This window comes from Eubalaena glacialis, chromosome 1, assembly GCF_028564815.1.
Source record: "Eubalaena glacialis isolate mEubGla1 chromosome 1, mEubGla1.1.hap2.+ XY, whole genome shotgun sequence".
Classification (NCBI taxonomy): Eukaryota; Metazoa; Chordata; class Mammalia; order Artiodactyla; family Balaenidae; genus Eubalaena; species Eubalaena glacialis.
The window spans coordinates 150,975,333-151,002,035 of NC_083716.1; the positions used below are offsets into that span (position 1 = coordinate 150,975,333).

The 26,703-nt window shown below is 34.1% G+C and overlaps 1 protein-coding gene across 1 annotated transcript in view; it reads right to left on the reverse strand.

The window, feature by feature from the left end:
- LRP1B (LDL receptor related protein 1B) overlaps nucleotides 1-26,703 on the reverse strand; it is a gene marked incomplete at its 5' end in the record, with an annotated part of 1,521,642 nt that overhangs the window by 645,694 nt on the left and 849,245 nt on the right. Inside the window, 4 exons of the mRNA XM_061199746.1 lie at nucleotides 5,488-5,692; nucleotides 7,205-7,402; nucleotides 20,656-20,901; nucleotides 26,240-26,440. Of these exons, the coding sequence (XP_061055729.1) occupies nucleotides 5,488-5,692; nucleotides 7,205-7,402; nucleotides 20,656-20,901; nucleotides 26,240-26,440 (850 nt within the window). The remainder of the gene's footprint in view (nucleotides 1-5,487; nucleotides 5,693-7,204; nucleotides 7,403-20,655; nucleotides 20,902-26,239; nucleotides 26,441-26,703) is intronic.

A 26,703-nucleotide genomic window follows, 5' to 3' on the forward strand; every position in this document is an offset into this window, starting at 1 on the left:
TCCACACTCTGGATTGATGACCCAAAGACTTCTGAAACACTGTCTTTTGCCTGTATAACAAATACAGAATTGGTGTCTCTCTTTTAACTTTCTACCTTCTTCTGCCTTATGTGGTTGCAGCAATTCCCAACATGCATATAAGTAACCCTGCAATTCTGCATGCTCTATATGTAGGTTTACCAGAAACAGACACTGTAGACTTTCAAATGCATGTTTCTAGTGGACAAAAATGTATGGCTTGGGACACTCTGAGGAATTATAAAATAAGTGGTCCCTTCATTTCTTCACTAAACATAGCAGCATTAAGCTGTTTCTTCTGCAGTGGTCACTAGAGTCCTATCTTTCGTTAATTTAGGTGGGAAATTTCCAACACTTTTTATAAAATACATGTGCTAGAATTAGTTCCCCTAAAAATGTTCTTAACCTTGACAATAGTCAGTTAACAATCAATTTTAAAAGTTGATTTCAAGGATCATTGTTTCATAAAATTCTAGGCACTCTTTTGTACACTTTACAATGTGGTATTTTAAAAGAATCATTTTTCCCTTATTACTTTCTTTTTATGGTTAAAATGTATTAGCATTTCAATGACTGCATTATTTCTTCAAGTATACAAAGACTGGATATCCCTTCTTACAGGACGTATGGAAATGTTCAACCATGATTGCTTTTAAAAAAGAGACTACAGTCTACTGATTCTATAGTTCCTGCATTCACAGGTTAGTCTGTATCAGGATTAAATTGGGTAAATGGACCATGAACAACTTGTACCATTATGGGCATGAAAAAGCTATTATAATCTATCAGGTCAAGGTGCAGAAGGTGAAAATAAAGGATCTTGGCAAAAAAAAGAGGTTACTTATCTATAATCTTTAGGCCTTCTGAAACCAACAATGTTATTAGTTTCATTTAGAAATGCTCCCAGATAAAATTAAAATTTTATTTAGATGTCTCACTAATCTTCACAATTACTATATCTGCTTTCACCAACTGCAATGGTTATAGCAGAGTCCATTTATTATGACAAATGAAAACTAAATACCAGCAAAGAAGCAGGAAGACACCATGCAGTTACAGGAGCATAAAAGCAATGAAAGTTCAAGAACTGAAGTGACGGGGCTTCCCTGGTGGCGCAGTGGTTGAGAATCTGCCTGCCAATGCAGGGGACACGGGTTCGAGCCCTGGTCTGGGAAGACCCTACATGCTGCGGAGCAACTGGGCCCCTGAGCCACAACTACTGAGCCTGCGCGTCTGGAGCCTGTGCTCCGCAACAAGAGGCCGCGATAGTGAGAGGCCCGCGCACCGCGATGAAGAGTGGCCCCCGCTCGCCGCAACTAGAGAAAGCCCTCGCACAGAAACGAAGACCAACACAGCCAAAAATAAATAAACAAATTAAAAAAAAAAAAAAAGAACTGAAGTGAGTACCCTGTAGATTCTGAACTCCCTGGTGCTTGTTACTCCCTAATAATAAGCTTGATGTTTAGAGGAGATTCATGTACTCTTTCAGGTCACCTCAGCAATAAGTGTATTCCTTTAAAATGGAATGAAAGAAAAATAGCTCCTCCCTAAGATTCCCAATTTAGCATCTTGGAATAACTTGTCACTTGGGACACTGGGTCAAAACCCAGAATACTGAAGGAATGTGACATGATAGCAAACATGTCTTATAATGTAAAATGAAGGTCTGTGGATTCTATGTTGAGGAAGCAAAGTATTGATTAAAACATTTCTTTTTTGAGATTTGTAAAAAAAGGTCACAAAGACCTTGACTGCTTCAGAAGATCATGTGATATAAACGTGTTTTATGGGGTTAATGTTATAGCCTGCTTTTTTTCTCAGCTGTGCTGAGGGAACAAAGTGGCTGGTTGCAAACTTTTTCTTTCATTCATTATTGTCAAAGAAGATGATAGTATTGCCCATTAGCGTATTTTACTGTATACTTCACTCTTTAAGGTGTATCCTTGAGTTCCAGTAAGTTTCATGTAAATTAAAGGGCTATTCATATGCATTAACTTACTGAACAAGCACTTTGAGCACAATTATATATAAAGGGCAGTGAAGGATTTCATAGACATGGAAGCAACTCTGCCATCAGAAAGCTTATGATCTAGTAGGAAAGGTAATAGCATTTACACAAACTACATTTCTCGAAAAATTATCCAGTGGGTTTATCCTAAAATAAAAATTTTCAAAAAAAGTTTAAATGTCTTTGGAGCTCCTATAATTTTGATTCACAGCTTTCTTACCTATTTCATCAATAATGTGAGAAATAGGGGAATACTTATTTTTACTAGTCTCTCAGCCTACTTTATGAAAGGTCTAATGTTTAAAAATGTCTATGAACTATTCACCAAAATATCTCATAAACCTGAAAATAAATTTTAATATTTGCACTACATTTTTAAAATTTAATTGCTAATTTTAAATTTAAATTTACAACTGGGCTCTAAAGGTATTTACATGAACCTCATATTTAACCGTTATCAATCCTTTATAAAATAATTTTTAATAATAAAAATTCTATCATATCATATGATACCCAAACCTGTCAAACTTTTAATTTATTCCTAGAGTTAGTGAATTGGTACTGCCATTTGAACTTTGGTCATTTACACCAGAAACAATTTTACAAGTGTTATTTCTTCACCCATTAAATAAAATTATTACCACGGTAATTATCTTAATTAGCCTCACAATTTCGTAGTAGCAATGGAGGACATCAACTTTCTCAGGAGCATTATCAAGTTTTCCCTCCTCAGAGACTAGCTTTCTATACTAACTTTCAACTCTTAGAGAATATTTTACTTCTGGAAATCCCCTTATATCACTGAAATAGTGCCTGATATTTTCATTTAAATAGCATTTGTGGGTTGTGTGTCTTTTGCATTTCTGTTTTCTTTTTCTCTTCTCAGGTTGGCTATTCCCCAAACAAGCTGAGATAAATAAGTTTATTCTAAGCATTGTCAGTTCCAAGCTACAGGAAAAGAAGCTTCAATTCCCAGATCTACTGCTTTGCTTGATCAGACTATTTTCAAAATTTTTATACACCTGTTTTATTTATTTGTTTTTACTCTCTGTGTGCCGTTTGTTTTTTTGGGAAGCAGTTCTCCTACCATGTTGGTATACTTGCTAAAATTACAACTTTCTCCAAAATACCACTTTCCCTTATACAGAAAGTTCCTCATGCAGATAAGGTGCTGGTACAATGTAGATAGGTCAAATAGGTGAAAAGTTCACACCAGTAGCTGTTACACTGAGGGTAAAAACCTCTGTTGATGATGGACCTCTGTGGGAAGTAAAGGGTCAAGATTGGCAATCTACTCGTAAACTCAGGGAGAGTCTGTTTGAAAAAGGGAATTTCTCATTAGACACAGATGACCTCTTCCCAGTGAACTGTTATTACAGGAGGTAATGAGTGAAATGGGCAAAGCGTAAACCATGTAAACTGGAGGACATACCTCCAGGCTAAAAGATACAACTGCCTTACTTCACTCTGTATGACAGTCTCTAGGTCCATCCACGTCACTACAAATAACTCAATTTCATTTCTTTTTATGGCTGAGTAATATCCCATTGTATATATGTGCCACATCTTCTTTTCCATTCATCTGTCCATGGACACTTAGGTTGCTTCCATGTTCTGGCTATTGTAAATAGTGCTGCTATGAACATTGGGGTGCATGTGTCTTTTGAATTATGGTTTTCTCAGGGTATATGCCCAGTTGTGGGATTGCTGGGTCATATGGTATTTCTATTTTTAGTTTTTTAAGGAACCTCCGTACTGTTCTCCATAGTGGCATGGACTTATATACACTACCAAATGTAAAATAGATAGCTAGTGGGAAGCAGCCACATAGCACAGGGAGATCAGTTCAGTGATTTGTAACCACCTAGAGGCATGGGATAGGGAGGGTGGGAGGGAGATGCAAGAGGGAGGGGATATGGGGATGTATGTATATGTATAGCTGATTCACTTTGTTATAAAGCAGAAACTAACACACCATTGTAAAGCAATTATACTCCAATAAAGATGTTAACAAAAAAAAAAGATACAATTGCCGCTCTGTTGATTGTGGCCAGATCTCCCTACTTTTTTGAAAGAAGCCAGAAATCCAGAGTTGTATGCAAAATCTTTCAATATTTTAAATTTTGGCAACTAATTCAAATAAATGTCAAACTCTGTGGAAGATAAAACAAACACAGCAATGAGAGTTGCCAGTTCGGAGCCTTGCTCTAGACAAGCTGCCTTGTCCCTTTAATTTCTGTATCTGAATTGAGTAAAAGGAAAACAAACAGACTTCCCAATCTATTGATTTCTGGGTCTTGGGCATAAACCAAGGCACAAAGCAGAGAGTGTGGGCCAGGAAGCTGACTTAAACACAAGGCTCCCTTTTCTCTCTTCTTCATCTCATTAAAGTCCCTCCTGGCTGACTCCCCCCCTCGCCTTGGTCCTCCCTAGATTTTGTATTACTTAAAGGTACAGAGTCAAAAAAAATTTTCCTTTCTACCATCCTTTAGACTTGACAATGATTTTGGATTAACAAAATAATTACCAAAGAAATAAACAATTAACAGCAATAGCAAAGCATTCCCATGTAGATGAGTTATATATTATCTTCCACATTTTCCCATCTCCTCAAAACAACCTAATTATAAAGAAATTATTATCCCTGATTTACAAGAGAGAAAACTGAAATCTAAGGGAAGATAATACATGTGAGTAGATTTCCCAGAGGATAAATGACTGAGCAGCTCTGGAACCCTTGTTTTCTAGCTCCAAATCCACTGTCTCTCTTCTGCTCTTTCACAAAGGAACACAGGGAAACAGTAGGGGCAATAACCTGAATTATACATTTGACCTTGTTTTCCAGAATCATGTGTCTTGTCTTTCAAATATCCCAATAGTTAGCATCTCAATACTGGACTCTTTCAAGCTTATTCTAATTTTCTTTCAAACTAACTCCAAGTATATACAAATATCAATACAAATAAAGGGTGAGGTGGTTAACATCTGTGACTGTTTGGACCAAAGACTGGTCCATGGTTTGCAACCCTTAGAAACAATTACAGCATCTCTTTGGCAGGTCAAAAAGAAATTCATTAAATTATTGCTTCAAAATAGAGTTACAATAGCTTCCAAAAGGGTCTAATGCCCATATTTAGAAAAAAAAGTTCTATCCTCTAAAAGTACCTATGTAAGCAATCCTATAACAAAATTCATGGTAACAAACTAAAACTGGTTGAGATATATCTATATCTATATCTATATCTATATACACACACACACAATTATGTATGTATATAATTGTATATGTACATATAAACACACACATATATACACAACTATGCACAAGTATATATACACACATATTTACATGCACAAAATAAGCACTATGACTCATAATTTATGAGATAATTGAATTCAGTATTAATTTGAAAGATTATTTTTTATGCCAAAGTGAATCTGTGAAAGGCAAACTTCTTTACCCATATCTTGGGTCCAAAGCGATGGCCCTGGGGTGTTCCATAGCTCCTGCTATGAGTGTAGTTCTTAAGGAACCATCTAGTTTGGCCACTTCGATTTGGTCCAGATTGCTGTCTATCCAGTATATGTTGCCTGCTATCCAGTCAACTGTTAGTCCTTCTGGGGTAGCCAGGCCATGCTCCACAATCACTTCAATAGCACTGACACCTACAAAAAAAGAGAAACCAACACTTGCACCCATTCAAGGAACCTGTTAAGCACAAAGGAAAAGCCCTACTTATTAGCAATATGAAGTATTTAACATTATATTAACCTTGAGAGATACAGTGCAAAAGTGTTACCTGGCACAGAGGAAACTAAGAAGGCCCCAAATTTAGAATCACTGATCTTTCTCAGCAGAGTTTTTTAATCTCTTAAATCCTTTCAGTGACAGTATAACAGAATTTTTAAACAACTCTGAGGCTAATAACAATGTTTAGGTTGCAAAAAAGTTATTTCGTGCTTCTGACTTTTTAGTCAGAACAAGGGATTTTGGAAATAATAATGATGTGCTGTTTAAAATTCGTGTAATTTAATTCAAACATTGATCTTCAGGGGTAGAATAAAAAGAAAAAGTCCACCTGGGGCAACATGCGTCATAGCTAGTCAGCACCCACTCTTTTTTTGAAGCATGCCTGATAAGATCACTCTTGCTGCATTTAACCTTAACAAAAGCCCCAAATCACCCACCTCCACACCATAAGCCAAGTTTTATGGCTTGCATGTTATATCCTGCAAGCCATAAGACTTGCAGAATATAACATGTTTGCAAATAAGAGAAGAAAGGCAGTAGTGTGGTCTAAATAAAAATAAGCAATTTGGTAATACCCAGCACTATTCTTATTTATCCATTCCTTAATTTATTTTGGAATTAAATATATATATATATTTAAAAAACAATCCTTTTTCTAATAGGATAGCTCTTTATAATTTATGACATTGTCAGTGCTTTTGTTAGACTTTTTAATAGTGTGGTTTTTTGAACAGTTAACCATCTAAAGTCATGGATCTAAATCCATCATTTGAAGTCAGTACCTTGCAATATGACACAGGACACAAACTCACAGATCATAATTATATAGTGTGTTCAAATACTATATTTTTCCAAAATTGTATAGGTGATTTAAGGAGGAATTTAGATGGTGATAGAAATACCTGGCCTTTGGAATGCTACACAGATCTAAAATTTTCAAGAGAATTATTACATATATTTATCTCAAGGCCTTGCTACTAAAGGACAGCCTAGATTGGAGAAAAGAGATGTCAAATCATGGAAAAAAAATATTTAGCTCATATTTGTGATCTTTGTAATAATTCATTATTTCTTTGAATTATGCTGAAAGGTGAAAACCAAATAAAAAACAAGCTATGTTAACTGACAAAAATATGACAACTAGTATGTAGGAGACAATGCTTTTTTTCTTGTAAATAAATTTCTTCACCGAATATGCATGAAAAAGTTCACAACTTGAAAATGGTGTGAACAGTACAGGCCTTCACCACTTCCCTCCCCTATCTTCACACATATACTTCACATCCCTGGCTTTACACATATGAGGGAGAAGACGAAGAACCAAAAGCCAAAGATTAATCAAAATTCCTTCTGACTACAGCATATTTTTCTGGAATTTTCAGTTAGAAATCAATCTGAACATTAAGTCAACATTGTAATAGATGTACCTCCACTTTCAGAAAGCTTGCCCCGGTATATTCTGTCTTCTACAACATCTGTCCAGTAAAGTAAACTTTGATTGAAGTGAAAATCAAGTGCTATTGTGTTTCTCAATCCAGGAACAAGTAAACTATAGTCTCTTTTATGAAGATCAATCCTTCTGATCTCATGGCGAATAGAAAAGATGATGAATGCTTCAAAAGGATCTGAAAATAAATTTATTTTAATAGGCTTATGAAAATATTTATAGGCTTAGTAAGTGGAATAAAGTGCTTGAGGTCAAAATCCATTTATTTAAAAGTATAATTTATTATGTAATTTTCTGTCACTAAAGGAACAATTTCTTTTAATCCAAAATGTAAAAGAAACTTGAAAAACTTAGGTTTATTTGTATTTATTAAAATAACATATAAATGTGTTTTTATTCTTTGAATTTTTATACACCTCATGCTGACTTTAAAATACAAGAATTGTTGCAATTCCAAGACAAAATGTAAGACTTTCTGTTTTAATGTAGTTTTAGCTGACAATCTAAACTTCAGAAACATCACCATAGGAACTGCTAAGAGGTGAATAAAACTAACGCTGCCACTCTTAGCCCATCACATGACTCTAGATCCACAAAGGAGAGAGATTCAACAAAAAACAATTATTGGGCTGATAATTAGTGACTACTCTCCATGAGGGAAGATGGTGGCTCTCTCCACAACCCAAGAAAATCATGTCTACAACTTTTCCCCCATTAGTTTTTAATCCTGGACCAGGCCTAAGTAGGGAGAAACAGAAGAAGCTTTGAAAACAAATATGAGATTAAAGTTTTATATTTTTGTACCTAAAAGAAAGAATCTTTAATACCCAAAAGTTACAGAAATTATGTTATCATTTTGAAAATGTATTAAGTCCTATACCAACTACCATTGGACATACTAATATGGGTTAGACATGAATTCACTTGATGAATATACATTTTGAGGGAGAGATCCAGGCTCACAAAGATTTCTCCTGTTTCCATGTTAGTGCCACCCTTTTGTGCTTTTTTTAGGGAAATTGGTTTTCCTATCCCAAGTCTATACATGTCTGTGAATGTGAGCTGTTATAATTATCCCAGGCCAAAGTGGTTGGCTCAAGAGGTGGATGTGAGATCTAAGTCAGGAAGACGGGTTTGTAAAATTCCAGAGAAGTTTTCAAGGTGAGGGGAAAGAGTCTCTTTTCTTCTATGGTCACAGATTTCTCAGCCTAGTGTGGTCAGTTCATGTCCTTGTAGTTTGTGTAAGTCTACTCGTGGTATTGTAGGAGAAGAGAAGAAAAAGCCTCAGAAACAGAAGCAGTGATGACCAGGGGAGAGACCATGATGTCCTAAGGACATTTAAATCCGTAGTTCCAATTACCCCGAAGACTAGCTCCTTCCTTCAAATCCCCTATACATTTCTCATACTTTCAGTATATGAGCCAATGCACTTAACTCTATTCAACTTCATTTGAACTGGGATTTTGTCAGTTGCAACCAGGTTTACTGTTCTTATTAATCTTATTTCCTCAAAGAGGTCTTTCCTGATCAGTTATCTAATAAAAGCACACCTCTATTATTCTATATCATCATAGCCTATTTATTTTTTTTGAGGTACACTTTAAAATCCATATTTCCTTGTTCGCCACTGATCTTCCTCACTGGATTATAAACTCTCTTAAACAGGGATCTCACCTGTCTTGCTCATTATACTGTCCCTAACACCTAGCACCAGGGAATACATAGTACATACCGGGTCTTAGATTAGAAGGTGCTGGCTGCCCTTGGTGGAGGGAAGTCACCTGCCATTTTTTTTCACTGGAGGTGAATCTACTTTAGGGAGCTCTACCCAGCACATTAAATAAATGTGTTTTGAGTGATTAAATGTGGAGAAGAGTTGAATCCATCCTAAGAGACCATCTGACAGCTAGCATGGGACAGATGCTGCCACAATCAGCAGACTCATCTACTTGCCCTTCAGCTGATCACATAGTATAAGCAAGCCTTGCCATGACCATAAGAACTGCCCAGAAATCCTGAGAATTTGTGAGCAAACATTATGTATATTGTTGATATGATACCTAATATCATTTAGGTATTATGGTTATTTATTGCATAGTATTGTGGTGTTTATTGTACAACATTACTGTGATAATAGCTAACTGATACAAGATACCAAACATGTACAAAATAACCAGTTCCAGAAAGCTCCCAATAGAACAAGTACTCATAAAATTTAAAATCCAAAATTTAGCGTTTTTAAAGTAAAAAAAATAAAATAAGGTTGTGTTAGATGCACAGTTGTTTAAAAGAAATAATATCTAATTTTGGATCAGCAATCCTTATTTGATTACCTGCTTTGGCTATGAAAGAACTATTAGCTTAGAAACATTCTTTATCTTTTCAGGAATTAAATGTCCTTACCTGTAAAATGAGGTTAACAATAACCACCTTTCAATCTAATTTAAACTGTTGCTATCAGAATCCAATTAGATGATGTATGCAAATTTGTTTTATAAGCTGACAATCATCGCAGTAAACACAAATGTAATGGTAAGTGTGATGTAGTCAGCAAGTAACAGACTTGGAGTCAGAAATTGTGGGTTTAAGACAGAGCTCTGCTATCAACTAGCTGTATAAATTTGAGAAATTTACTCAGACCCTCTGATCCTCAATATTTTAATTTATAAAGTGTATAACATACTAAGTTATCAGGATAATTGACAATTAAAAGTGTGAATACTTAATAATATCTTAATAAATATTTAATAATTATTATGACTATTAAGTTCCAGAAATCGCTCAAAGGAATAAGCAAAAGAGATACTGGGTAAGAGAAAAGGTTGGATGATGACACATCAAAAATAGTCAGATATTTCTTAGCATATGCTGAAACTAGGGACATTACAGCTCTGAAGAGCCTCCCCTTCCTTTGGCTTATAGTTTGTTTGCCCTTAGTTAAGTAGTAAATTGTAGGTGCAGCAGCTGCTTGCTAGAGAAGCTTATATTGAATAATGTTAAAGAACACACAGTTTTTAAATCACAAAATGACTGCTTCTTCAAAAGTATCTACTTTTCTTACATACATAAATATATGTGTTATTTTATTTTTAGTATGCTAGAATGAGGAAAGCCTTTCTGAGTTTGATACAAATCACAGAAGACCTAAAGAAAAGAATGACATTTAATGTTACTGAAGAAATTGTAGGAGAAAAACAATGTAAAAAATGTCAAAAGACAAAAGGCAAACTGGGTAAAATATCTGCAATATAATAAAGGATTAAATTATTTAATACATATGAGCTCCTACAAATTGACAAGAAAAAATACTCACATGAATAACGGGGCAAAGGGTATTAAAAAGAAAATTCAAAGAAAGGAAAATATAAACAACTTTGAAATTTTAAAAAGTATTCAATTTCTGTCATAAAATGATAAATGGATTTTAAAACTATGAAAATATTTGATAAGACACTGTTTTGATTAAAATGTAGACAAAAAGCACTCTGGTATATTGATAACGAAAGTATAACCCCTAAGTAGAGTCACTGTGCAATATTCCATCAAAAGTTTATATATATATATATACACTATTTGATCAAGTAGGTCCATTTGTAAAGATAGAGTTGTACATATGAAAATTTGCAGATGAGGATGGAAATCCTTTGCAATATTATTTCTGGTAGCAAAATATTAAGCAACATTAATGTTCATCAATAGATGGCTGCATAAATAATGTATGATAGTCACAGAGTGTAATATTATAAGGCCACGTAAATGAATGTGATTAATATGCATGTGCCAATGTGGAATAATTTCCAATATTTTGTAAGTTGATAACAGCAAGATGTGAACCGTGTGCATGATATGCTACCATTTAAGTTAAAAATAAAAGATTTTTCTAGACCTATGTGATGGTAAATCACAGAATACATCTTGAAAGATTAATGAAGGAATGCTGTTACTTCTGCCATGGGAACTGGTGATGAGTTCAGGAGTGGGAAGAAAACTAAGTTTTACTTTATTCTGCATAGGTTCTTTTTTTTTTTTTAGCATTTGCATATATTTCCTATATAAATTAATTATTTTTCTGAATGAAATTTTAAGCTAGTAATAGAAGAAATTTCATATCGACTTCTAAGAAATACTCATAAATAAAACAAGAATTGTTTGGACATGACATATATGCTGAGCAAGGTAATTCAGTATAACGAATACTGTAAAACATGCTTTCCCTTCAGAAGAATTCATATTTAAGAGATCGTTTACTGCTCTTACTTTCATGCTCTATTTGAGAAAGTATATTCTCTTGAACCAAAAATTATTGCCTTCTCTGTTACAACTGAGTAGAAAGAAATTTTATAATAGAAGACCTGGATTCTACTCTTGCCTCTGCTAACAATAAAAGGCCATCACGAAAACTGCATAGGTCTAGCTGTCTTGATTTTTTAAATAAATAATTTTGGTGATGTGTTTGTTCTAAAATTTTATTTGTGAATAGTCATAAAATATTAATTGCCTTATTAATAAATTAACATTAATATTAGCCAAAAGAAACTTCAAAGCAAACAGCTTTCATAGAAATAAAAAGGCTCACTATTATATGATAATATGAACAGTCCGACAGATAAAATATAACTCTTAAAATAGTATATGCCCAATAATAGATTAAAAAATATATAAAGCAAAACTTGACATAATTAAATGGAGAAATTAATAAATCCATGATTATACTGTGTGAGTTTCAACCATAACCCATTCAAACTGATAGAAAAAATTATAACAAATATAATGAGAACAACAAAATAAACACAAAACTCAACACACAGGAAATATATAGAAATTGGTGCCATCAAAATAGAAGGCATATTCTATCTAAGTACACATGAAACATTTAACAAAATGATCATGTTCTAGTCCACAAAGTAAGTCTCAAGAGATAGCAAAGAATCAAACTAATAATGAACACACGCTCTGAGCACAATGAAATGAAACTAAAAATCAACAATAAAGACTGCTAAGCTCCTCATATGCTTTAAACTAAAAATAATTACTAAACAATTTCTTGACTAACAGGACCTCAAATAGGGAATTCAGAAATAGATATTATGGCATCAAATGTGTAGATTAAAAACCATGAGACAATTAAAAATTAATGATATAGAGAATAATTTCTAAATGGTGGAGTAAGGACTTCCAAAAATCTTCTCCTCTATAAAAACAATGAGAATACTAGCAAAATGGTCAAAATTATCTTTTTTCTAAACTCTAGAAATTAACCAAATTCTAGTAACAATCCAGTGAGTGTTTATTAAGAAAAAATGCTGTATATCATTGAGAACAGCAAACTTTGTAGCATTTTAACATGCATCAATCCCAGTTACTCAGCCATTAAAAACAATGAAATAGGGCTTCCCTGGTGGCGCAGTGGTTAAGAATCCGCCTGGCAATCCAGGGTACACGGGTTCGAGCCCTGGTCTGGGAAGATCCCACATGCAGCGGAGCAACTAAGCCCATGCGCCACAACTACTGAGCCTGTGCTCTAGAGCCCGCGAACAACAACTACTGAGCCTGTGCGCCACAACTACTGAAGCCCACGCGCCTAGAGCCTGTGCTCCGCAACAAGAGAAGCCACCGCACTGAGAAGCTCACGCACTGCAACAAAGAGTAGACCCCACTCGCCGCAACCAGAGAAAGCCCGCACGCAGCAACGAAGACCCAACGCAGCCAAAAATAAATAAATAAAATAAATAAATTTATTAAAAAAAAAAAAAAGAATGAAATACTGCCATTTGCAGCAACATGGATGGACCTGGAGATTATCATACTAAGTGAAGTAAGTCAGACAGAGAAAGATAAATATCATATGATATGTTTACATGAAGAATCTAAAAAAAAAAATGATACAAATGAACTTATTTACAAAACAGAAACAGACACACAGACTTAGAGAACGAACTTATAATTACCAGAGGGTAAGGGCTGGGGGGGAGGGATAGACTGGGAGGTTGGGATTGACCTATACACATTGCTATATTTAAAATACATAACCAACAAGGACCTACTGTATAGTACAGGGAACTCGGCTCAATATTCTGTAATAACCTAAATGGGAAAAGAACTTGACAAAGAATAGACACAAGTGTATGTATAACTGAATCACTTTGCTATACACCTGAAACTAACACAATATTGTTAATCAACTATGCTCCAATATAAAATAAACATTAAAAAATAAATTAATAAAAAAAAAAAAACATGCACCAATCATGTCTCCCTTTCCCCAGCTTTGTGGCAGCCTTGGACACAGACAGCCCAGAAACCACCAGAGGGGATAGATGGGTTTTGGAGCTCCCCCAAAAGCCCAACCTCCAGGGAATTGTTCAATGGGGAAAGAAGAGTTTTTTCAAGAAATTGTGCTGGATTTCCACATGCAAAAGAAAGAAGATGAAACTTCACATCATATATAAAAATTAACTCAAAATATAGTATAGACCTAAATGTAAGAGCTAAAACTGTACAACTATTAGAAGAATACATAGGAGTATATCTTAATGACCTTAGATTAGGCAATGGTTTCTCACCTATGACAGTAAAGCACAAGCAACAAAAGAAAAATAACAAGTGAACTTCATCCAAAAAAAAAAAAAAAAGAACTTTTGAGCTTCAAAGGACAACATCAAGAAAGTGAAAAGGTGAAAAAACAACCTACAAAATGGGACAAAATATTTCCAAAGCACATATCTGATTAGGGACTTGTATCTAGAATACATAAAGGACAATTATGACTCAAAACTAAAAAGATAAATAACCCAGTTTAAAACTGGGCAAAGGTCTTGAACAGGCATGTTGTCCAGGAAGATACACAAATGACCAATAAGCACAAAAAAAGATGCTCAACATTGTTAGTCATAAGGGAAAAAAGTCAAGCACAATGAGATACCACTTTGCACCCACTAGGATGACTATAATAAAAAAAAGATGGACAGTAAAAACTAATGGAAATTGATTGTGTAGAAACTGAAGCCCTCGTACATTGCTGATGGGGTTTTAAAATGAAGTAGCCACTCTGGAAAACAGTTTGGCAGTTCCTGAAAACGTTAAATATTGAGTTACCATATGACCCAGCAATTCCATTCTTAGTTTTCACCCAAGAGAAATGAAATGCATGTCCACACAAAAACTTGTACATAAATATTCACAGCAGAATTACTCATAATAAGCAAAAATTGGAAACAATCCAAATGCCCATCAACTGATAAATGGATAAACAAAATGTGGTATATCAATACAAGAGATTTTTATTCTACAATAAAAGGAAATAAAGTACTGATGTATGCTAAAACATGGTTGAACATTGAAAACATTATGACAAGTGAAAAAAATCAGTCAGAAAAGACCACATACTCTACGATCCCATTTTTATAAAATGTCCAGAATAGGCAAATCTATAGAGACAGAAAATAAATTAGTGGTTGTCAGGCCTGGGGTAGGGGTTGATGGGGAGTGACTTTTAATGCCTGTGGGGTTTGTTGAGAGGGTGATTAAAATATAATAACATTAGATAGCGGTAATGGTTGTATCACTCTCTAAATATACTATAAACCACTGAAGTGTATATCTCAATCTATCTGTGGTAAGAAAAAAGAAATATGGTAATAAGTGTGGAAACTTATAAAGAGTAAAAAACTGTACATATACTATTTTTAGTTCACTGTTAACTAAAAATCATATATTTTTTACCTCATTCAGATTAATCTGTATAACTATCCTCAGCTCTGAAAACTTTTCCATCTATATAAGGAAAGACAATGTAACATTCTGACAATTTAATGTTTTCCTTCTCTGTGTATTTGTGCTAGTTGAATAAAGTTGAGAATTCATCCATTAAAAATGAACATCTTATTTAAACTCAATAATTCAGAACGTATAAAAAGAATTAACGCAAAGGAATTAGAAAAAATAAAATAACTATGGCAACCGATAAGATAGAGGAAAATAGATGATCAAAAAAACCCAAAGTCATTTGTTTGAAAGACTAATAAAGTATAGATAAACCTATGGCAGGACCAATACATATACAGGTTGATATACATATACATATACAATATATGTACAAATGAACAACAGAAGGAATGAAAGTAGGAAATAATTAAGAATATATAAAATAAAAAGATAGAGTGAGATATATACTTTAATAATATATGAAAATAGGTAAAAATAAGACTTTTTCTAGAGAAATGTTACCAAAATTTCATATATTTCACAATTTTCATATATTTCAAAAGAACTATAAAATAATTTGATTCAACCTCCGCTCTGAAAAAAGCTTAGGTGTAAGGGACAGAAATAAGCTTATAAAACAGACTGTTCAAAGGCATCGTGGGAATCTGAGAGCACACAGTACATCGAGATGGCCTGGATCTTTGGAATAGCTTGTAAAAACTCTTGCTTTGGAGTCAGGAGGAATGAAGCGCAAAAGCTCTTCTCTAACATCTCTTTACCACAAGGCTCTGGGCAAACGAAGTAACCTTCTGCGTCTCAGTTTCCATAGGTATAAAATCAGAGAATTAATAATATCTAATTGGCTTCTTGTGAGTTATAAATAAATTACCTATGACATTTTAGATGCTTGATAAATGGTAGCTATCAGTAATATTATAATTAAATTTAAGAAATTATTTATATGGAGTTTGGGATTAACATATACACACTACCATATAGAAAACAGATAACCAACAAGGACCTACTATGTATAAAACAGATAACCACAGTGAACTATACTTAATATTTTGTAATAACCTATAAGGGAAACAAATCTGAAAGGCATATATATACATATATAAAACCGAATCACTTGGTTGTGCACCTGAAACTAACACAACATTGTAAATCAACTACATTTCAATAAAAAATAAATAAAAATGAAAATAGAAAGAAAAAAAAAGAAAGAAAAAACAGAAATGATTCATAGAGGTGGGAGTTTTGAATAGAGTATAGGATTCAGATTTCCAGAGAGAATGTAGAAGATACTGTCATACTGAAAAGTCATAGATGACAATGAGCAGTGTACATGAAGGAGTTGGTAAAATGAAGTCATGCACGTGAAAGTACTTTACATTCTTGGCCATGATGCATTTATTATCATTACTAATGATGAAACCAGAAATAATGTGCGTGGAGTGGAAACCCACAGTGGAAGACAATGAAACATCAGATTGGAGAGATTAAATGAACAAAACTGAAAAAAGCCCTTAATGTCGGGCTGAGGATATGAGGTTCTTTTCATAAATAATGAAGAGTTACTTTAAAATCATGGATGGAGACTGATATGTAAAACTCTCACTTTATTAAGATAAATAAAGGAATGGATGGCCAGATTATAAACCACCACAGCTTCACTGCCCTGAGCTCTTCACCTTTATCCTCCATTATTCCCCAAGGTAGCCCATCTGCTTAACATCACTTTATTCTTTACTATATGTCTGAGTTCTTTTCATCAATTCTCACCTTCCAGATCTGGATTACCCTCTCCCTTTTCAATAAAAATATTATATTCCTTCAACATTTTGATATTTTACTTCTCACAAACTGTAGAAACAAGAGGATGATTAAAAAATAGGCCGGAAAGAAGACTGCCATCATCATTACAACATGCCTGAACTGTGCTGTGGCACAGATGCTTTTTTTTTAGAATTAAAGTTTGGGTGCAATAAAAAAAACTTGTTTAAATAAATAAAAAATGGAGTAAATGGAGCTCCAAATCAACTATAACTCAATAAAAAAATGTAAAGTAAATGGGGCTCCAAAAAATAAAAAAAAGTTTGGGTGATGGACACAGTGTACTGCTAAGTGATCATTATGTTTATGCAGTTTTGTATTTACATCCATGATCTCTTTCTTTAAAAAGATATGTTTTAAAATAAATACAGTTATAAAAAAATCTTTTAAGAAACGAGCGATTAAGAACAAAGAAATTGGGCTTCCCTGGTGGCGCAGTGGTTGAGAGTCTGCCTGCCAATGCAGGGGACACGGGTTCGAGCCCTGGTCTGGGAAGATCCCACATGCCGCGGAGCAACTAGGCCCGTGAGCCATAATTACTGAGCCTGCGCGTCTGGAGCCTGTGCTCCGCAACAAGAGAGGCCGCGATAGTGAGAGGCCCGCGCACCGCGATGAAGAGTGGCCCCCGCTTGCCACAACTAGAGAAAGCCCTCGCACAGAAACGAAGACCCAACACAGCCATAAATAAATAAAAAAAAAAAAAAAAAAAAAAGAACAAAGAAATATATTGGTGGGTAAATCTAACCTAATTCAGGCTAAAAGAAAATAAAAGGGAGATGCTACAACGGTCTTTCCAACGTTACTAGAAATATGCTGCAAATTTGTAAGTAGGCTACCTACCAAACAGCAAAGAAACCAGAGATAGAAAAGAAATGCAGTCAGTAGCAATAGTCTGGGTTTTCATAAGTAAAAAGAAAATACTTCAGAGAAAGGTGATTAATAAATTATGTATTAAAGAGGGAACATGTAAGGCACTGATAAAATAAAGTATCCAGGTACCCAAGAGAAGTGAGATTTATTTTTATTAAATAAAAAAAAAAATTATAAAAATAGTATTTTGAAAATAATTATAGTTAACTAATAAGATGTTAAAAGTGAACTTAGAGAAAACAGAGTAAGTTCAGCAATTCAGCCATTGGCAGAGTGTAAAGAATTTAGGAAGGGATGATTAGAAAGAAATAAGAGAATATGAGACAACTACAGAGGAAAATTCAGGAGGAAAAAAATGGGCGAGTCATGCTTCTAATTTGAGGCATAAAGAGTACTATTATTTTTTATTTTTAAAATGTCAAGAAGAATAAGCACAGATATTGCATTCAATAGAGAGAACACATTTTAAAAAGAAGCACTCAGCTTAAGAATGATGGGAAAAGAGAACAAAAGAAGAGCAAGACAAAAGAAATTTTACTTTTAAAGTCCAATAATCAATAGTCAATTCATTTTTATTGAACTACGAATCTGCTGTAGGTTTTTCAAAAGGAAATGATATGAATAAAACACAGAATAAATTTTTTTTTATGTATGAAAATTGGTTTAAATCAAAAATAAGTTTTAATACCTAAAAAACCTCTATTATCTGTAACAATATAAATGCTGATAATGGTATTTAATATACTGTATGTTGAGGAAGGGATAAATTACCAGCAGGTTAAAGTTTCCATGTAAGAAAAGCTCTGTACTAACTTTAAAAGGTAAAATATACTTTTGCTTCTCTGTTAAATTATAAACAAAGCCAGGTGTGAAATAAAGCAATCTTAACAGTGAGAAATGATATGGTACTATTGGAGTTTCTTTCTAAGCTGAGGGTAGAAGCGGTCAATTCCATTAGAAGAATTATCTTTGCACCTGGTAAATTATATTCAAATGTTGAACTGTTCTAATATTCTAATTGTTCTAATATTCAGCTTGAGTTGTGATTCATTTCACAGAGTACAAAGCCACTATAATAAGTCAATCATTTTGTCATCTGTATCCGAAAACCAGACATAGAGCCAATTCTCATGTAAAACTTGATTATAAATATATCTGAGGTCAAAGTTTGATCTATCATTTCCCTACTCCAAACATGTATATGAAATGGCTATTTTTATTACAACAAACTGCTATTTTTTTTCAGCTTCTCATGCCAATTATGTCGTGCAAGAATTTTGAATGAGAAATAGTTAGATAAATGTTTGGGAAACTTATGCCTCTAGGACTCAAATTTAAACAGCTAGGAGAAAACAACTACAAGACAACATTTGAAATAAAATAAGAAAATAATTTAACATTCCCTGAAAAAAATCATGTTTTTAATTGCATATTATTTTATTGGATATATGTAAAACACAAGAGAAAAATCTATAACTTGATTTCTGACTTCAAGATGCTTATCACTTTATTGGAGAAGTAAAGAGCAAAGGAAGAAGATAGAAATAAAAAAAGCAAGTTAAAAATGTGACCACATATTTTCTTGAACAAATTCTAGATATAGAAAGGAGAAATAAGTGGAGAGCAAGAATATTTGGAAGAAGACTCTATTAAAGAAGAAAGATTTGACCTAGTAGGTGTTAAAAAATATCCAGGATTTTTAGAGACAAAGAGGGAAAGTACAATATAAGCAGAAGAAACAAAATGAAAAAAGTTTATGATGTATGGGTTCTTAGGAGCCTGATGAAGCCTGGGTACTCCTAATCAGACATTTTTAAAGACTACAAAAACAGTAAGAAAAAAGTAAAAAAAAAAAAAAAAAAGTTTACATAGAAAAAAGTATCAAATATATTCAAATACAATTATCAAAATTCAAAAAAAACAATTTTTGATGGAGTAATATATGTACTTTTTAAAATTAATGCATTCAGTGACAAGATTGAGCCGTGGGTCTAATGACTCCCATTACTGAAGTAGCAGTGGTTTTCAAAGCCTGAACATAAGTGATATTTTGCGATATTAGCAACAAGTTTAACATCATATGAATACGCCTGTCACTTCTATTGGAAACACAGTCATAGTTGCTGCTAAGAACTAGTCTGTGGTATACATTCACAATTGAAAGAAATGTTAACCTTCAGTGAGAGATGAAAGAAAATAAAGGTGTAAAATTTTCCCTAACAAACTTCATGGACCCCTTCAATTCTATCCATGGACCTGTAAGTGTCCTGTGACTCAAATTAAGAATCTGGAGAAGACAGTGGGAAGCCACCATTCATTAAGCACCTAATGGGTATAATAGGGCACAGCAAAAAGTGCTTCATGTTATTCTTACAGCACGTTGTTGTAACGGGAATTGATATTTGAAAGATGAGAAAACTAAGGCCCAAGGAGTTTTAGGTAACCTGCCTGCAGCCACATACATAATGAATGCCATTTATAGGATTAGAGTTCAAATTTCAGATTCCATAGCCTTTGTTTGCTTTTCCTACTGTGGAATATGATCTAGAGAATCAGCAGAATGTCTTAAATGGGCAATCAGAAGATGAACACAGCCAGAGCAAGGAGTTGTTTTCAAGAGTAGTAGAAATACAGTTGGAAGTGTGGGACAGGGCCAGTCTTTGGAGGGTTCTAAAAAGCATTCAAAGAGAAATAAAAGTAAATGCTTTGGAGCATACAAAAATAAGCACCTAGGGAGCAAGATGACAAAAGCAGTTATCTAAGGAAAAGATAATCAGATGGACTGTAATGGTAAAGGATTATTGTAATATTTTCTGTCCAAAAGATTTTGAAGTAGGTCTACTATGACACATTATATACTTAAATGCCTTTTCTAAAATTAGTTGTACCCATTATTGATTTTCTGAGGTGTTTTTGTTTTTTCTCAATATCTATTCTTAAATATAGCAAGATACACAACATGCATACACACACACATATCACTTGCTATTCTTCAATATAGCAAAACACACATCTACTTACTGACACTTGTGCAACTTTCACCATCCACATCCAGCTTCCACCCTTCATAACATGAGCACTTGACTGTGTGCTTGTGCTGTTCACACACTTGACTGCACTTCAGATGATTGCTGCAATAATCTACAATTTCACATGTTTTATTGTCTCCGCTGAGTTGAAGTCCTTCAGGGCAAGAACAGACAATCCCTCTTCCAGGAACAACAGAACAGTGGTTGCTACAGCCTCCATTGTTCAGTGAACATTCATCTAGAAAAGGAGAGGAACAGATTATAGGGCATCATCAATTGTTTTGCTCAATTAAATACTAATCATTGAACTCAATTCTCTAAGGCTGGAATTAGAGCGAGGATATTATAAATGAATGGAGAAAGCACTCTTTAGATTTTTGTCCCAGAAGTTGGGGTAGGAATGATGAAAGAATTCATCTAATGACCAAATAGAGTTCTATATGACAGAAATTGGGAATGGAAGATTTTCATTTCTATAAATCTTTGGAGTACACTTCGTTTTACTCCATAGAAGTAAAGTGAGTTCAATGTTTCCGTTATTACTGGAAAGATTACGCTGAGCCTTTTAGCAGTTATGCAAAATCAGTTTTTGAGGGCTTCCAAAAGGGACTCACATACACTGGTGATCTGAAAATCTGACTTATCTCAGTGTTTATAAATAAACAGGCATACACATACACATGTATGCATTATATCTATATATCTTTTTCTACATCTATAGTGTGATTTATAATAATAATCCAGAATGGATTAGTTTGTCCTTTACTCGCTACAGATATCTATTTATTTACTTTTATTTTCTTAGATATTTATTTTTAAATTAGGTAAATTATACATCGTACTTCATATATTGGTTATTATTATTAATTCAATGAGGCCATGGAAACATAATAAATAATACACAAAAATACTTGACCTGGCATTTTGGCTGAAATAATCAGCAAGTAGACTGTTGTATAAAGAAAGAGAACTTTTCTTTCAGGGCACTTATAGTTTATAATTACACATTAGATATATTTATTTATCATTCTATTTCATCACAAGATTGTAGGATCCATGAGGGTATGCAAAATATTCATTCTGTTTACCATGTATATCCCACAGCTAGCATAGTGCCTAGCACAGAGTAAGCAGTTAAAAATATTTGTTGAATAACAAAATTTAACAAAATCATCCAAAAGCACACAACTGCCCCTAAATTGAGCTAGTATTTGTCCAACTGGGAAATTTCAAGATGTCATATTTACACCCTTGACAAAAATAGCAAATAATTGTTTTCACAACCATGATATTACCTATTATTATATACTATTAGGTACATAGTAATAAGGCCAAAGGAAGCGTTGTCTTTCTTTGCTTTAAAAATATGTTTGAGTAGTTTTCAAAGACTGTTCAGTTAGGTGTGTTTTGAGACATACTGAAAAGGAATGTTGTTCAATGACTGGCGAATTGCAATAATAATTACTTCTATACCTCTAATATTTCCTGTTCTCTATGGAAATTCATCCAGCTCAAAAAATTGGACTGGAATGTAAGGCTTTCAAAAATATTCTCTACACATTTTAAACTTCTGTATGGGTCAACTTTTCTTCACATTTGTCACCATAAAAGAAGTTACAGTAATAAGAAAAGAAAAATGATTACATTAACTGTTTTCTCTAAGAATTCAAGTTTGACATTATTTTAGAAGAAAAAAAAATAGATTCATTTCTTGGTTCCTTCAAATATGTTTGTTCACGTGTAATCATAATCATTTCAAAACAGCAGTCGTTTCAAAGTCTTTGCCCCATTTTGTTCCATTGACATTCTTTTTCAAGAGAATTACTGTAAAGAAATGTCATCATACACAGCGGGTGAAAAAAATTGTTACAATGCTTTTAGCTTATTTCAAGTACGACTCTTCTCTCAGCATTCAAATGTCTCTTTCTGACACTACCTGTGGAATTAAATCCTAGGTTTTAGGATAAACAAAATTCACGTTGAAACTCTACAACTTAATATATAAATTTAATGGCAATATTTGTATGGCTAGCCCCTTGTCAATTTTCCCTTAACCCTAAACCTATCATTAAATCCTGCAGCTTCTTTTTAAATTTTTTGCTACCTGACAAAGACTCTCTCATTGACCAAACTCTAGTCAAGCACCTCTGAACCCTCAGTCTTGGCTGATAAAAACTGCAGACTCTCAGCACAAACAATTTCATTGTCTAATCCTCTCCCCAACCCCCTCTTCCCAAGCCAATAAGAGACTTGGACAAACACTAGCCCAGTTTTTAACAGCTCATGGCAGCATCCCTAAAATGACCTCAGCCCTCCTTAAAGTGCCTGCCTGAGAAAGCTCCATGACTCCATGATGCTGCAGAAATTTACTATGGTTTTCCCCAAAACCTGATGATAGGCAGATAGGGCCCTGAACCCCATCTCAGAGCAGTTACTTTAGACAATTTGCAATATAAATCCTTTCTCTGTACCTTTGAGATGTCAATCATCTACCACCCAGAACTGTTCCTCCCAACCCCAGGATCTGAAAGCCATCTTTTTGAAATGCAAACATTTAAGGAGATAACTCTCTCACCCTTACTCCCAACCCTGTGGGTACCTTGCTCTGACTTGTACCACGGCCTCCAGTCATAAAGATATGAGAAGTTTGTCTCTTTTCTGGGATGAGCACCAGTTAACAAACCCAGATGGCCTAGTCACATGGGCCAATGCCCCATTAACACCCCTTAGTGCCTTTCCCATAGCACATTCCAGCCTTTAAAAAGTTTCTCATCTTTTGTTTTGGTGAAGCTGATTTCAATTCATGTTGGATACTCTTCCCTATTGCAATAGTTATTACTGAGTAAATATCACTTTAACTAGTATCCAGTTTTATCTTTTGACATACAGTTATAACAAAAATCAACAGTTAACTCCCTTCTTGAATGATTGAAATCTCTTCTTATTTGTTTCTTAAGTGCATATCTCTTTCCTCTTGAAATCACTTAAAATTCCCCCTGAAAAAATAATCTCTCCACTAGGATTCAACTTATCTTCTTGAGCTCTCTCTTTTTTTTTAATTTTATAGACCAGATTTATTTGGAGAAAACAAACAACCTCACTACCCAAACGATGGACGTTTACATCTCAAGACACCGCCCAAATATTAAGTCTACAGATTACAAGTCATTTCCATAAATTTTACATGTATTGAGGAACAGGATATGAATCAATCCCTGTTTTTGTTTCAACGGGGGTAGGGTAGAGTAGGGGGATAAAAAACAGCTATTTTAGATACAACTATTTGGAAGGAGTTGACATGAAGAGGGCAAACCCTACATTTTCACCATCTATAGTAAATGGTTTAAAAAACCCTTTCAACTTTGGGTATCTTTCTCTAAAATCCACTCTTTAGCTACAAGCCAATTCATGCCAATTATTTAAAGTTAATTCACTTGGTATATCTTTCAGGTCCACTGGGTAAATGATTCATTATGCCCATTGCTGCAGTACTCAAACCAACACCCCTGCCTGGCTGGACAGGGCCTAACCTAGTATTGGTTGGAAAAGGATTTGAAAACAAGAGACCGAAGTGTCATTTCCCTACAGGAACCAATATTGCCGACCAAATACAAACTGACACTACAAAGGTGCACATAAAAGCACCTTTTCAGAGAAAAGAAGAGCCTTCTGCAATTCAGTCAATCCCTTGACCAGTGATTGTTTTCTTCATTGTTCTAATTCTCCCTGAACTTCACCTCATAAAGGACAGAGTATGTGAGCTCAATATGCCACAGTGCTGCAATCAGTACAAAAATGTCTTTTTATCTCCTCTGGTACTTCCACACCTAGCTTTACTGTGACCTTTTCCACTCCCTGTAATCATTTAAAATCTTTGAGCAAGGCTTCTTAGCCAATGAGTACAGTAGCTTGATAAGCAAGAACTGATTTTCAATCTTGAAGTAGACAGAGAAATGAATTCAGAAGAAATCCCCTTTTCTCTTTTATTTTCCCAATTCAGGGAGCAGAGAATAGGAAAATAAGGCTGCATTTTCTTATGATTCTCTTCATTTTTCTTAATGACTGTATTTTCTCTTCTTTGCCTTTTATTTACTTCATTTAACCCAAAGGGTGAAGAAAAGATGGAAAAGCACTAATTTATTTCAAGACCTGTAGTGCATTAGGTATTATTACCATGATTTCCTAATAGATATCATCATCTCCGTTTTTGTTATAAGGAAACTGACAATTCCAGAAATTAAGCCACCTGCCTAGGTGACTTAATTGAAGTAATTGAAGAATAGAATTCAAACTTGTCAAAATCTCATTTTTTTCTATAATTATACACTTTCAATTTTAAGACTGTTGATAGTTTCCTTCTTTTAGAATTGCTCTTACAAACTTCATGAGCAATTCTCATACATGGTAATGTAAGAGATCTTTCCATCCACCGAACTACTCCACCAGGGAGAACAAGCTGGGAGAAAAAGAAGTGAATACAGATAAACTAAGCCTGTCATCCTTTATTTGTAATTTTTAAAATTTAATTTTAGGGTTTCTGTTTGTTTAAATGATAGCATCACTGAATGAAGACTGTTGCATTTACTGTTTCAAGGTTATTTTATAGAATCACAGACTATTTGGAAGAAAGGATGTTTTATTACATAAATTTAAAAAAGAATAACAGTCTTTTTTATATCACTCAGTATGCTATTAATGCTCAATTCAGATCAATATATGATAACTTTAGGCTTAAACGTAGTTGTCTTTCCTATTTCCAATCAGGCAGGTTCATCATTTCCTAAAGTCATTTTCTCACAGCCTCAAGTCATCTCATTATTGTTCTTATCGTGCTGTAAATCTTCGTCATTACTCTATTGATGTCACCTTCAGTATTATCTAGAAAACATATTCTTAAAATCTCCTTGCCAAATCTCTGATCTCCCCAGAGAGAAGGAAATGTAATTGCTTTATATGTGCTGGTGGCATAAGGAGATGGCTAGTGAAAAGTGATTTCAAAGCTCAAAAGCTATCACATTGAAATCATCATTTTAACTAGATAAAGCATACTAAAGAAAGCTACTGTATGAAAACTAAAAACTTCTGAGAAAATTATATAAAATCAAGTAATATTCTATTGATTTCATTACCCAGTTTCTTCCTTTCCTCTTTTTAAAAAAGGTTTCTGTTGTAATGATCCGAAGTCCTGACAAAATACATTGGGTGGTAGTAAATTTCATCCCATAGTTTAATAATAACAGGAGTCTTCTGTTTTGAGCAACTCACTGACAGAATATAATCAATTCAATTGTGGGAACATCATTGACTATTCAGAGATCTAAATGATGAACGCAGCTGTACAATTGTTAAGTTAGTTGGATCAGGTAGCCTCTTCTGCTTCATTTTTAGAGATTTCTGATCATATTTAATTTTTTAAATAAATATACAGTGCCTGTAAAATGTAAACAGGATTCAACCCTAAAAGTTACATTTAAAGAAATGACTGGAAGGAACAAATGCTACTATAATAACTATCAGCTATTGGACTAAAAGGTTCTAGTCTCCAGAAAGAAGCAATGAAGTGAAACGTGCAATACCACAGAGGTCGCCTTCGTCAGACCCATCAGGACAATCCCTTCTCCCATTGCAGAGTTTCTCTGGCTGCAGGCAGACTGAAGTGTCATTAGCACAAGGGTACTTGGGTGGCCCACACAAGAAACTGTCACAGTCATCTTCATCTGATTGATCTTCGCAATCGATATCTCCATCGCATACCCAGGCTTTGTTGATGCATCTCCCTTAAGAAAATAGCAACAACATGCATTTAATTTTTGCAATTAAGCCACTGGAATAATGAGTAGTCATTGTCTTCAGTCAGAGGCAGAATAAATTGCCATTAGCAAGAAATCTATTTGCTGATAGTTTGACATTTTCATGACAGCATTTGAGTAGATCTTGTCCTCATTGTAATAGTGTTCTTAGTGTTAAACCCTTGATATTTTCTTTAGTTTCAAGTTATTGCCTTACCCTATTTAAAAAAAAAAAAATCTGTAACTCATTG